Source organism: Anoplopoma fimbria, chromosome 13 (genome assembly GCF_027596085.1).
Source record: "Anoplopoma fimbria isolate UVic2021 breed Golden Eagle Sablefish chromosome 13, Afim_UVic_2022, whole genome shotgun sequence".
Classification (NCBI taxonomy): domain Eukaryota; kingdom Metazoa; phylum Chordata; class Actinopteri; order Perciformes; family Anoplopomatidae; genus Anoplopoma; species Anoplopoma fimbria.
In genome coordinates, this window is record NC_072461.1 from 4878033 (window position 1) to 4890122 (window position 12090).

General features: G+C 37.4%; 1 protein-coding gene across 1 annotated transcript; it reads right to left on the bottom strand.

Moving 5' to 3' along the window:
* Positions 1-157: 157 nt before the first annotated feature.
* LOC129101832 (leucine-rich repeat-containing protein 43-like) lies at positions 158-7153 on the bottom strand. Its single transcript, XM_054611775.1, has 12 exons — positions 7021-7153; positions 6651-6863; positions 5857-5967; positions 5520-5659; positions 4364-4602; positions 4090-4250; positions 3405-3567; positions 2757-2896; positions 2586-2675; positions 1618-1836; positions 1381-1480; positions 158-342 (listed from the first exon to the last, which is right to left on the bottom strand). Exons 1-12 carry the CDS (start codon positions 7105-7107, stop codon positions 158-160), a joined length of 1848 nt encoding a protein of 615 aa, XP_054467750.1. The 5' UTR covers positions 7108-7153.
* Positions 7154-12090: the final 4937 nt, after the last annotated feature.

Consider the following 12090-nt stretch of genomic DNA (forward strand, 5'->3'; position numbering starts at 1 on the left):
TTTCTTGCAAGTATATTTTAACACTTGTGAAACCTGAGATGAAGCTAGACATATAAACCAACCTGGCCAGGGCTAGTTGGAGGAATATGGTTCCATAATGTAAAGTGGGTTCAACTGCAAAAAAGGAAATAAACCTGGTGTAGCTGCTCATCTGACTTTAAGACAAAACACGCTGTTTGCTTAAGGAGTTTTGGTGTGGGAGCAGAAGTTGATGAGCTTCAGCTGCAGACTGCCATTTCTCCAGCTCCACATTCAACTCCACAGTCACAGATTCCAGTCGGACCGACACAGAGTTTTCTGTTTGGACGTCCATCTCGCATTCCTGCCTTCCCTTTCCTTTGCCTACATAAGAAGAGATCAAACAGGGTTCATGATTTTAAGCAGACTGAAAAGAAGAGTTTACTTACTGATAAACCAAATCACACCACTTGTCATTTTTACTTATTAAAATGCCACTCACTCTCATCAGTAATATTCCCCATGAGACATAAACCACATATACTAAACTAATATTACTTTTTCTATGCACACAAAATATTTATTTCTCACAAATTGTGTGCTAAATTTTGTTTAAATCCATGTTAGTAAATGCTCCACCTTTGCCAAGATAATCCATCCACCTGCCAGGTGTGGCATATCAAGATGCTGATGAAATAGCATTATAATTACACAGACGTGCCTGGAGCCGGTCACAAAAAAAAGGCCACCAAAAAATGCAGGGAAGTTTTATCTTGAAAGATAGACATTAGGCGCGGAAATTTGGATTCCACATGACTAGAGCTAAATATGAGCATTTATTGGTCACAGACAACACAAAGAAAAAGGGGGTGAGTTGTGAGGCCGATTGGATTTACTCCCTAATTCTCAGAAATGACATTGGAGATGATTTATGGAAGAGAAATTAACATTTAATTCAACTTTTTGCAGCTGGACATTCCTTCCATCAGCATACCAATGACTTACAATATCTGTTGTGAGTTGTGTTGAATTTCAGAGTGACCTTTTATTGTGACCAGCTTTAGGCACATCTGTGTAATTATGATGCTGTTTAATCAGCATCTTGATATGCAACACCTGTCAGGTGGATGGATTTTCTTGACAAAGGAGAAGAGCTCACTAACGTGTATTCAAACAAATTTGGAAACAACATTTGAGATATAAGTCTTTTATGTGCATAGTAAATGTTTAGTTGTTTTATTTCATCCAATGATAAATGGGAGAAAAAACAAAAGTGTTGCATGTATATTTTTGTTCAGTGTAGATACATTTAGTCCAGCCTAAAAATATATACAGTATTAATTTATGTTGAAACCAATCCAAAAATATTCTCTGTACTCAACTGTACAGTTAGAGAAGTAATGTGTTATTCAGATGATTAACCTTTTGAAGCTGCTGTGTTCTTCCGTTTAGTACCACTGCCTCCTCTCTGCTTGGATTCCTTGTCATTTTTCTTGTCCTCTTTGATTTTCTTTCCCAGATCCTAAAGTAGAGTAAAAACATCTTGCATTAAATAAGTCCCGATTTCAATTTAACTTTTTTACTGTTGCAACAATAATTCCTGTGAAATGGACAAGCTAATGATTATAATACAAACATAGGTTAAGCATATAATCCTGCCTTTTCAAGGGTTTGTGAAGCTTCCACCTCAGACTCAGTGTGCAGAGCCCCAAGGTCACAGAGGACATCGACTTTTTGTCCTCCTTTGACCAGGCTTTGCAGGGGGATGTGGACAGAGCCTAATAATCTTCTGGTGGGGGCGTCCTGGACCAGCTCTGGTACAGATTTCTTCTTTTTGTCTTTAGACTTGTCTTTGGTGGATCCAGATTTTATTGGAGACTGAGGAAAATATCATGTCAATGATATTTTTAATATCATTGATATTAAAAATTTTATCCGTCAAAACAGACGTTTAATACTTACACAGAGCGGATCTGACAAACTCTGGTGAACTTACCTGTCGGTGGACTGTTTTTTAGGCCGTGGTATCTAGAGAAAGTTCGAATGTGCACCAGCATCAACCAAAAGAAAAATTACAATCCCCTTTCTGATCCCTTTTCTCCCAACAGTTGTTTAATTTTAATTTGTCTTTCATAACTGCAGACACACAATTGCAGCTTTTCAGGGGCATAAGAGAGTGAAATGAGCCACAAGACATTTTTGAGGGCACATCAGTAGATTTGGGAGCTGCTATAGATTTGATGGACACTCAAGTCCTGTTTTGTAGTTTGTCTCTAACTAATACTTGAGTTTACCTGAGTCTTGTTTAATTCTGTGAATTCCTGTGTCTCAGGTTATAATACTACTTCCCCAGTGCCTGCCAGTCTGCTCTCCAGACTCCAGCTCTGCTACTTTGCCTGCCCCTCTCCACTGCAACCCCCGGATCTATATTCTCACGACCCATTGACTCCAATACAGTTGCTTGTGAACTCTGTTCAAACCTGTGTCCGAGTTCTGCTCTTTGGTCCTAAATCCAGTCAACTTGATAAATAGATCTATTAGCTCATTAGTTTTTCTAGCACTTACTAATGCAAGGGTTGTCTTTTTACAGATTTTATGATTCAGTAGAAATGAAATGATAAGCTCACTTCTTTCCCTTTACTGCTTTTCATCTCTTTAACAGGTCGGCTGGGTTTGGTCAGCGGGACGTCTTCAGAGGCTGCAGGCCATGACAGGACCTAAAATGTCAAATGCCAGAATGTGAGTCCTAACACATTTTGTATCTAAACATTTGCCCACTTAAACTATATTTTCTTTACCTTTTCCTCCTCTAACGTAAGATAAAGTCCTTGATTGAGGAATCTTTTTAAGCCTCCCAGATCACTAACAATGTACGTTTGTGTGTGACTGAAGTCCATGCACTCTGACCAGGTCAGCTTTGATGTGCTGTGCAATTTCACTATGGAAAAATCAGAATAATACACAAGTGAAAGTTTTGCACCAACAAATGGCTACAGAAAACACATAAACAAAAAATGTATATAAGTTGACCTTTTGGCAAGTCTAAGACAGATAGGTAACATCATACAAACAAACCTCAGAATGAGTGTTAAGTTAAGAAAAGTGTTTCACACATTATAAGGCTTAATACATGTTCAGTCTAGTCATCCAGTTTCAGGATGCATGTGTACAACTTCCCTCGGATTGTATGTTCCTCTGAAGGCAGCTGTGTAAATTCTACAGAAACTGATAAGTAAAAGTTCATCCCAGTTATACAGAATTCATTACTTCATTCAAATAAATCCAAACATCACAGTGACATCATTCACTGAATGTTGTGCAATTACAAACTGTGTATTAATCATACTTCCTGATACAGCTTCGTCAGCTGTATCAGGGTTTGTGATTTAATCCAATTTCCTGTAGGCGTGAAACCCGTGCAGGTCAAATGAGGGAAGTGTTATTACCATGTGCAATATCATGGCAGGTTTCCTCAGTATACACCATTAAGTCTTGTGTGTCTGGTTTGGTCAATTCTTTTTCACAATTTCTGTTTGATTGAAGGTCAGCATCACTGAAGCAGCCTTCTGTTACATGTGCTGGGTCACATTTAGACTCCCTGTTTAAATTCTGGTAGCAGCACCACAAGAAAAAGAGAAGAAAGAAAAAGTGCTGATTCAAAAGATAGTTTCTGGACATGTTAGCTCTACATCTCAACTCCATTTCTCCCATTCAACAGTGTTTTATGTTTTTTTTAAAGTATATAATAACAAAACAAGGCACAAATAAAACTGATGTGAATTAAAGGCACATATGTGCATTGAACAAACAAAGATGCTTGACAGTTTTTTGTTGTTATGGTACTTATTGTGTGTAATGGCAATAAAATTGAATTGAATTCATTTGTATAACAGAGAGGGAATTTCATACTGTGAAATGTACATATGGGTATGTGAGTTTTGTTTTAAGATGGTCTTAAAAAAATGTGTTCATTTCAATTTCCTACATGTGAAACAAATATAACGTGTGAATAATTTAGTATATGCAACTGTCATAATACAATATAAAAAAAGCCATTTGATTAAAAAAAATATTATTATTATTCATTAAAAACCATGTAACAGACTCAAACTTATCAGAACGATACGTCACCAGGTTAACAGTTTGATGACTAAGGAATTCGTATGTGATAAAATAGCCGTAGTTGACAACAGGGAAGTCTGGAGCGTTTTCCTCCACTCTCAACAATGGGTCTGGGATTCCCCGCACCTTGCCCACACTCACTGTGGCTGATGCCCGGTCCACTATCAGATCTGTACATTTGGAGAAAATAACAAAGCTGATGACTTAAGATATAATAAAGAACCAAGAGCCCATGTTCACAGGACTCAGACTTACTAATTGACAGCACAGTCCACACTCTCACCACTGTTCTTGGCCAAGCCCCTAAAACAATGTCTTTCCTCAGCTGAGATCCATGAGGTGTCCAGGCAAAAGAGCTGTGGGAGACTGTCCACAGTGAAGCCCGGGTAGGAGGGAGCAAGAGTGAAGGGGTTTCCCTCCAGCACCAGCGTCCTGAGGCATGTAAGCGTGCTCAAGGCACTCACTAGGGCCTGCTGGTCCTTGAACTCACAGTCACTCAGGTCCAGACACACCAGCTGTGGCCTGAGGTCAGAGACAACTTTTGAAAATCAGTGAAAATGATTTATTCTTAAATAAACATTTAAGGCGACTTTTCGAAATATTCTCTATTACGATTGGCTGGAAAGGAATTATTTCAATAGGGGACTAAAGCGATTTAGTGTAAAGTTAATGAACCATGTCCAAGTAGCCCCTCCCCCCTTACTTTAATTCTGAAAATATAAGTCGCAAGCCTGAGCCGAGATAATACTGACGACATCAGCAGGTTTCTTTTTGTTTTAATTAAACAGTATGCTACTGTTTTCATAGGATGTGCAATACTCCTTGTGATTAATAAACGGAACTTCATGTGTTTTTAGATTTTTACAGTGTTTAATTGATGATAAAGAAGGACGGTAATTTCAAAGTAATTGCCTTCTGAAATTCATCAGGAAACACAAGTTATTTTTTGAAAGGGCTTTTATTCACCTGAAATAAAAGCCCTTTTTGACCACCCTTTGAAGTCCGAAGGTGCCTTCCAGCTTTAACATAACACTTCACTTTGAAATTAGCTGACAAAGTTGGTGTAACTTTGTAAAAGCTTGAACTCCCTGCTCCCTATGATACAATATTTAGAAATTGTGATTCTTTAAGGTGGCATCAAAAGATTTTCTACCTAGCAGCATTAACTGCTATCATCACTATGTCATCACCACTCTGCCAGTGTCCCCTTAGTAGGTGTTGCCACAGAAAAGCTGACACACTGCCATCAAATCAGTACGTGTGAAAAATCGGTCACAGGTCAAAAACATCATTAAAAAAACCTAAAATGATGCGTCATCATCAGCAACTTCCTGTGTGTGTGTGTGTGTGTGTGTGTGTGTGTGTGTGTGTGTGTGTGTGTGTGTGTGTGTGTGTGTGTGTGTGTGTGTGTGTGTGTGTGTGTGTGTGTGTGAACTAACCAGTGTCTTCCAGTAAGATGACGGATGTCATCATGTGAACCCAGACTGTTTGAGCCCAGGCTTAGGTACTGTAGGCGGGGAGGCATGCAGTCGGTGAGACTGTTTAGAGCAGACAACCGGTTGGCACGTAGCTCCAAAATCTTTGAAAAAAACACATATGATCATCCCCACATCACAACATCTTCTACACTTTGATCTATGATCTAAAACAGTCAGTTGTGTTACATTGAAATACGTCAACCAGTGACATCAAAGCAGCTGTTTTACATTTTCTGTGATAGAAAAGCAGTTTTCTATTCTTTATGATTGATGTGAATAACCATTGCAGAAAACTCACCTTCAAAGTGCTGGGAAGGTTTTCTGCAGGGATTTCTGATATTTTGTTATCACTCAACACCAGTTCCTCGAGCTTTGAGAACTTTAACAGACCGTCATCAATGACTAATACCTGACCACAACACAGACAAAACACAGACAAAACAAAAGTACAACTTTTCACAAGTGTAAAAGCATCTGACTTTGTTCTTCACAAGGTGTTACAACTGAAGTGGTTACCCAGAGTCTCTCAGCCGTTAGAGGAACCAGAAACTAATTAAAAATACTCTGAAACCAAAAGAAGATGATTTTTTGGGTTCTCTGTTTATTTCATCTCCATTTAGGGATTTAGGGGAACCAATAAAAAACTTTGAGATTTGGGGATTACTCAAACTAACGTCAGAATAATAACGATTACCACTTTTTCGGACGTCAATATCCGATAAATATGGGTTTAGGGACACTGAAACCAGTTTTGGGATTTAAACAAATACCATATTGTAAGGTCCAGGGAGGATGGGTGTAGTGGTAACTTGTGTAACTTGTGATGGTGGTTATTTCATTCGCCAAGAGGAGCAGATATAGTACAGATTTGGCACCTAAAGTTAGAGTGCGCAGGTCTGTTGCTGTACTGATGTTAGGAGAAGCTAATAAAGCATCCTTTTGAGACAAAACCCTTTCATGCCATAATATTTTGGGGGGCATTATACAAAATCTTGGGTTTGGTTTAACGGAACGCTTATTTATCTCTTAAGAATGACACTGTACAAGAACAGTGGTTGAATCAACTTTAAAGTACAACATTAGTACACTCACACCCTTGTCCACAATGCGAAGTGAAGTAAAGTAATTGTAAATGAAGTCTGTGTGCAGTCGTTCAGGAGTGAGCACAGCCAGCTGTCTCAGGGCTGGAGCTTGAGTGCTCCATGATTTATCATGCTGCCATGGAGAGTGAGGGCAGCTCAGCAGATCCAGGAGGGCGTCTGTCTCCTCTGTCTCTGCTCCCTCTGTTCTGTCTTTGGTCTTTCTCTGAGAAAATAATCACACTGTTTATCAATATCTATATCTAATGTACTGGATGCAGTGATGGGAGGGCTTTTAACCACTCAATAGACATGATGATTTTTAAAAAATCTAAAATCTAAAAACACAGCAACCAATAAAAAATGATAAAAAATAAACTCACCCAGGTGCCGTTTCCACAAGGAAAGTCATTCAGACAAAGGCGGCGAATCTGCTTCTCTAACACATCAGAAAGCTTGTTTGAGCTCATGTCAACCTTTGTTACTGTATAGCAAGTTACATAGATTTGTAAAGAGAAACTCAAGCTACAGTATGTAATGATACTCAGTTTTTCTTTGGTCAGTCTTTCAGGCAAAAGGCCCTGGTGTTTATTTACAAATGGTTGTCAGTTGCTTGGCAACAACAGGGGCTCACTGCAAACACACTGCATGGAGTAATGACTTCAGTGTGAGTTGATCAATAAAGCCTATTGAAATTAAATTAATTGTTAGTCTAAGTGAAGCAAATAAACTTGAGAAAAACTTGTTTCAGCTCAGGAATTGTATTAGACCCCATGACTCACCATAACATTTTAAACTGCCTTGACAGTGCACCCTTTATGGACAGTGACAAATGTATCGGATTCAACTACCTGACTGGGGGCTTAATGGTAATGAGACATTGTGAATGCCATGAGTAACACCTGTGTTGTTCCTGCTATGGTAAAGTAAATTTCAACTATCAAAAACTCTAAACTCACATCTAGCCAACAGAACTAAGTGACTCAATGGCACCCTCTAAAGGTATAGTCTCAAACATATCTCCCTGCTAAATTACATCATTTTATATCATATTCAAACAAATGTAGGCATAATCCCAGAGGATCAAAATGTTTTGGGCTCTTTGGGGCTGTAGCGTATTTGTGTTAACATTATCATGCTAACATGCTTTCAATGACAATGCTAACATGCTGATGTTCAGCAGGTATAATGTTTACCATGTTTATCATTTTTATGATATGGCTTATATTTCTTAATTAGCACAATCACCCAATAGGGCTGAGCCTGATGGTAAAGTCATTTGTTTTGCAGGTACTTGGTCACAAACTGAAGGACAAATGGAAACTTGTGATGGTGGCGTTTGATGAAAAGTCAGGGGAAAGTAATTAAAACTTATTTTGAGGGGAATATATATGTCTGTTCCAAATATAATGGCAATCTATTTAATATTTGTTGAGACAATTCATCAAAAAACATGAATATCAACCTTGTGGTGGTGCTAGAGGTAAGGTTAGGGAATGATTCATCCTCTGGTGACCATGAATGTCTGTATAAAAATGTACAGCTATACATCTAATAGTAGATTTTTTGTCCGGACCAAAGTGTTGGACCAGCATGCCAACACTGCCATCCTTCAACTTGTTGTTAAAGTCTCCTTGTTCAACAGTTTGAACTGACAATATAGCTTCAAATAAAAAGCTGCGAATAACACCTCTGCATTGTGAGCAGTGAGTTTGCCTAAATTTATTTAATTAGGTTGAAAAATAGATTCTACTTTGGAAACAAAATGTGTTGCTCTTAAAAATCTGATACATTGATATATTGCTATCTCAGTTTGCCATTGCTTAAATTACTTCGGTGAAATCGAAAAAAAACTAACTTGTGGAGTAATCATCCTCGAGTCTATCTCAGAGATAGGTCTCATGTTACTAGGAAATTAATTATCAAACAAGGTGTACTTTGAATTCTCACATCACAGTATAACACATCCCAACAGCTCAGATTTGGTCAGTAATTTTATCACAGGTTAATGGAAAAGGAATAATTGGAGATGAAAACATGGAAACAGGAAATGGGTAAAACAGGTGTTTTAATCAAAAAACAATCGAGCTACATAAGTCTAGGCTGTCTCCATTACTGCAGAACCACTTAAGGTCTTTGTAAATATTTGAAAGAGGAAAATGGAGAGCAGTGTGGTTCAGAAAAAATCTAAGTTTCAGTGAGATAAACCATATCGGTTTAACATTTTACACTCTTATGGTTTATAGCAACACTTAATTCCTCTGCCGTCTTTGAGGTGGTTTACCTTTTCAGACAGCAGAGTTTAATGTTTTTGTTTTTTGGTTCAACTGATAAATATGAGATGTCTAGATAACTTTGAAGTAGTTTGCATTGCCTTCCCACAGTAACCACTGTGGCGCACAGTGCCCTATATGCATAATAGAATCATTTACAACAAGATTTTCTTGACGATAATACCACAAAGGCGTCATCCACTGAATGATGGCGTGTAACAAAAAAAATTCCCTGTGTCAATATATAAGCACATTGTGTTCCAGTTAAGAAGCATAAACTCAACAGCAAAAAGACAAAATTCAAACAATGTCTGTGGGAAAAGGTAAGCTGTTTTCAAATGAAAGTTGAATAATCTAGGATTTATATTACCGCAAAAGCGTAAGAAAATGTAAAACTACGCACCTCTGTTTAACAATGCTTTTGAGTTAATTTGATAATAAAGTTATGATTTCAGGAGTATTGATTGATTGATTGATGGATTGAACAATCTGAAGACAAGCTGCCTAAAATCTTAAATTACCATTTAAGCAATAGTTTCTTACAGTATATTATTCTCTCTTGGTATAATCAGTTTTGACTATAGAATGTTGATTCTATTAACATTTGAGCAAACTTCCGGTGACTTGCTATACAGATGACAGCATGATATTTTTGTGTGTCTAACCTCCTTCAGAGCTCCTGCTTTCCTGCATTGTGATGATGTACATCTCGTTTATGGACTCCAGACCAACTGAATTTGGGCAATTTCGGGAGAAATTGAAAGTGCTGGAAGGCTTTTCAGTCTTCTGTAATCTACAAAAGGCAGAAAATGATTACGTAAGTAAACGCATTATTCTTTAAGTTTATACCATATATAGTTAATTAACATTGACACGATTTTTTTATATTTTAAGAGTTATAATTCATATGAGATATATTCAGTGGTAAAAGACAATAAATGTAATATAACATTCAGATACAAAAAAAATAAGTTGCCTCCTCACCAGGAATGTAACTAAGGGCATTTAGTACATACAGTACTAAGTATAAAGCTTTCCTTTATGTGTTGGGAAAATCCTTAAGATTAATAAACTATTTAAAAACAGCGCTGTTTCATGACTTGACTTTTTAGAGAGCAGTGGTTATCACAGGACAATCGCTAAAAACATCTGATGATCTCATAGAATATGATGCATTGCTGTTGATTAAACTACCCAACAGTAAATAAAGGAGTAAAAAACAAATTAATGCATCAGTATATCGATCCAGAAACATAATATATTATAGTCAAATACCGACAGGGAACATTTTACTGCACAATGAGATAGTTTTACTTTTCATACTTTGAATACATTTTGCTGTTTCAATTCAGTCAATTTTGAAACAGGATTTTCACTTCCACTTGAAGTGTAGTATTTTCACAGTGTGGCAATGACACTTCCACCATTTCACCTCATACTGTTGATAGTGGGACATTTTGAACCCATTATTTAAAGTTATGATAACTGACAGCTTCTGAGCTCTCCATCATTGTTTTTTTCATATTGATTCTCATTTCGTCTTCAGGTGAAACATTTGTTTGGAGGAGAGCCACCAAAGCATTTGAAGCCAATGGAGGGTATAACTTTTGGAAACACCACAGAAGAAATCCAAGCCTCCATCTGTGCCATCCCTGACTACCTCGACAAACACCTGCCGACAATCATTGAGAATCTCTTCAAGCACAAGGACCTCATCCTCAACAAGATTAGAGTGTTTCTTGATCAATTCAATGCAGCTGTTAAAATGTCAAGCGTTGGTCAAAATGAAGCCGGTGCCTCGATTCAATGCCACCGAAATGTCCCAATGTCAGACAATTACACTATGAAAGTAATTGGCCTTCAAATCATTAGGTCTACCAGGCGATGGGTGGAGACTTTCACAGACACACACACCTCCTGTATTTAAAAACTTGAGAGAAACATATTACTAAAACACTTATTGACTCTTATTGACTTGATTTTTTTATCTGTGTATTTATTTATTTATATTTTAGTGAGTTATTTAAGGTTAATTTATAGTATTAATTTAATAAAAGTTGAATGTTGTCTTCCACATTGCCTGTAGCCTAATAATTGATTTAAAAAAGTTGTCAATAAATTTCTTTTTAAATCAAACCACTTATATATTCATTTTTTTTTTCTCTGATTTCACAGCCAGAACGCTTAACACACACACACACACACACACACACACACACACACACACACACACACACACACACACACACACACACACACACACACACACACACACATGAAGTTGCTGATGATGATGCATCATTGTAGGTTTTTTTATGATTTTTTTTAACCTGTGACAGATGTCAGTGTGTCAGCTTTTCTGTGGCAACACCTACTAAGTGGTGATGACATAGTGATGATGAAAATCTCACACATACACACGTAGGGAGGCCTGCCAAGGAAATTCAAATAGGAAATTGAACGTGATTTGAATAATTCTGATGCATTCATATAAAGTTTAGCCTCAAGGGATTCGAGGCACCTTTACTAATATTTTTAAGGTATGCAATTTAGAAAATCGCATTAATTGTGTTTGTCCAGCGTTTCTCGGATTTGAGGACATTCAGGGCCTGGACCTCTGGTGGTGGGGTCTTGGGCATCCTTCCCAGAAACGTTACTTGAAACACAAGCTCTATTTTGATGATTTTATATGTACATGTCTTGAATATTGAAAAAAATAAGTATGTACCGCAAAAAGGTTGACTACTTTACAGATTAATTATCAAATTTGATATTAAAAACATTAGTAGTTGTTGGTAATCAATATTATATAGGGTGCAAACAGAATACTTTACAACTGCTACAAAATGTATGGACTTGGAAAAACAGAAGTATAAAAGTATTCACAGCAAGGCATGTTACAGGATGTGTAGGTTTTTCTAGAGAGAAATATTTCAAGAGGGAACTCCCAGAAAGTAAAGTAGAATCCTGAGCTTGTATGACTCTTTCTGAGACAGCCAACACGCAGGGGAAAATATTAATATGAACTTGATCTTTATCTAAAGAGTCCCAATAAAAGTGATCATCGAGGTTCACATCAGAAAACCTGCTGCTGAACAAAGCCTCCTGCTGTCATGGATTGCTGTGGTGGTAAGAATCTTAAAGTGTGACACAATATTTTAAACAAGGTAGAACTACAAC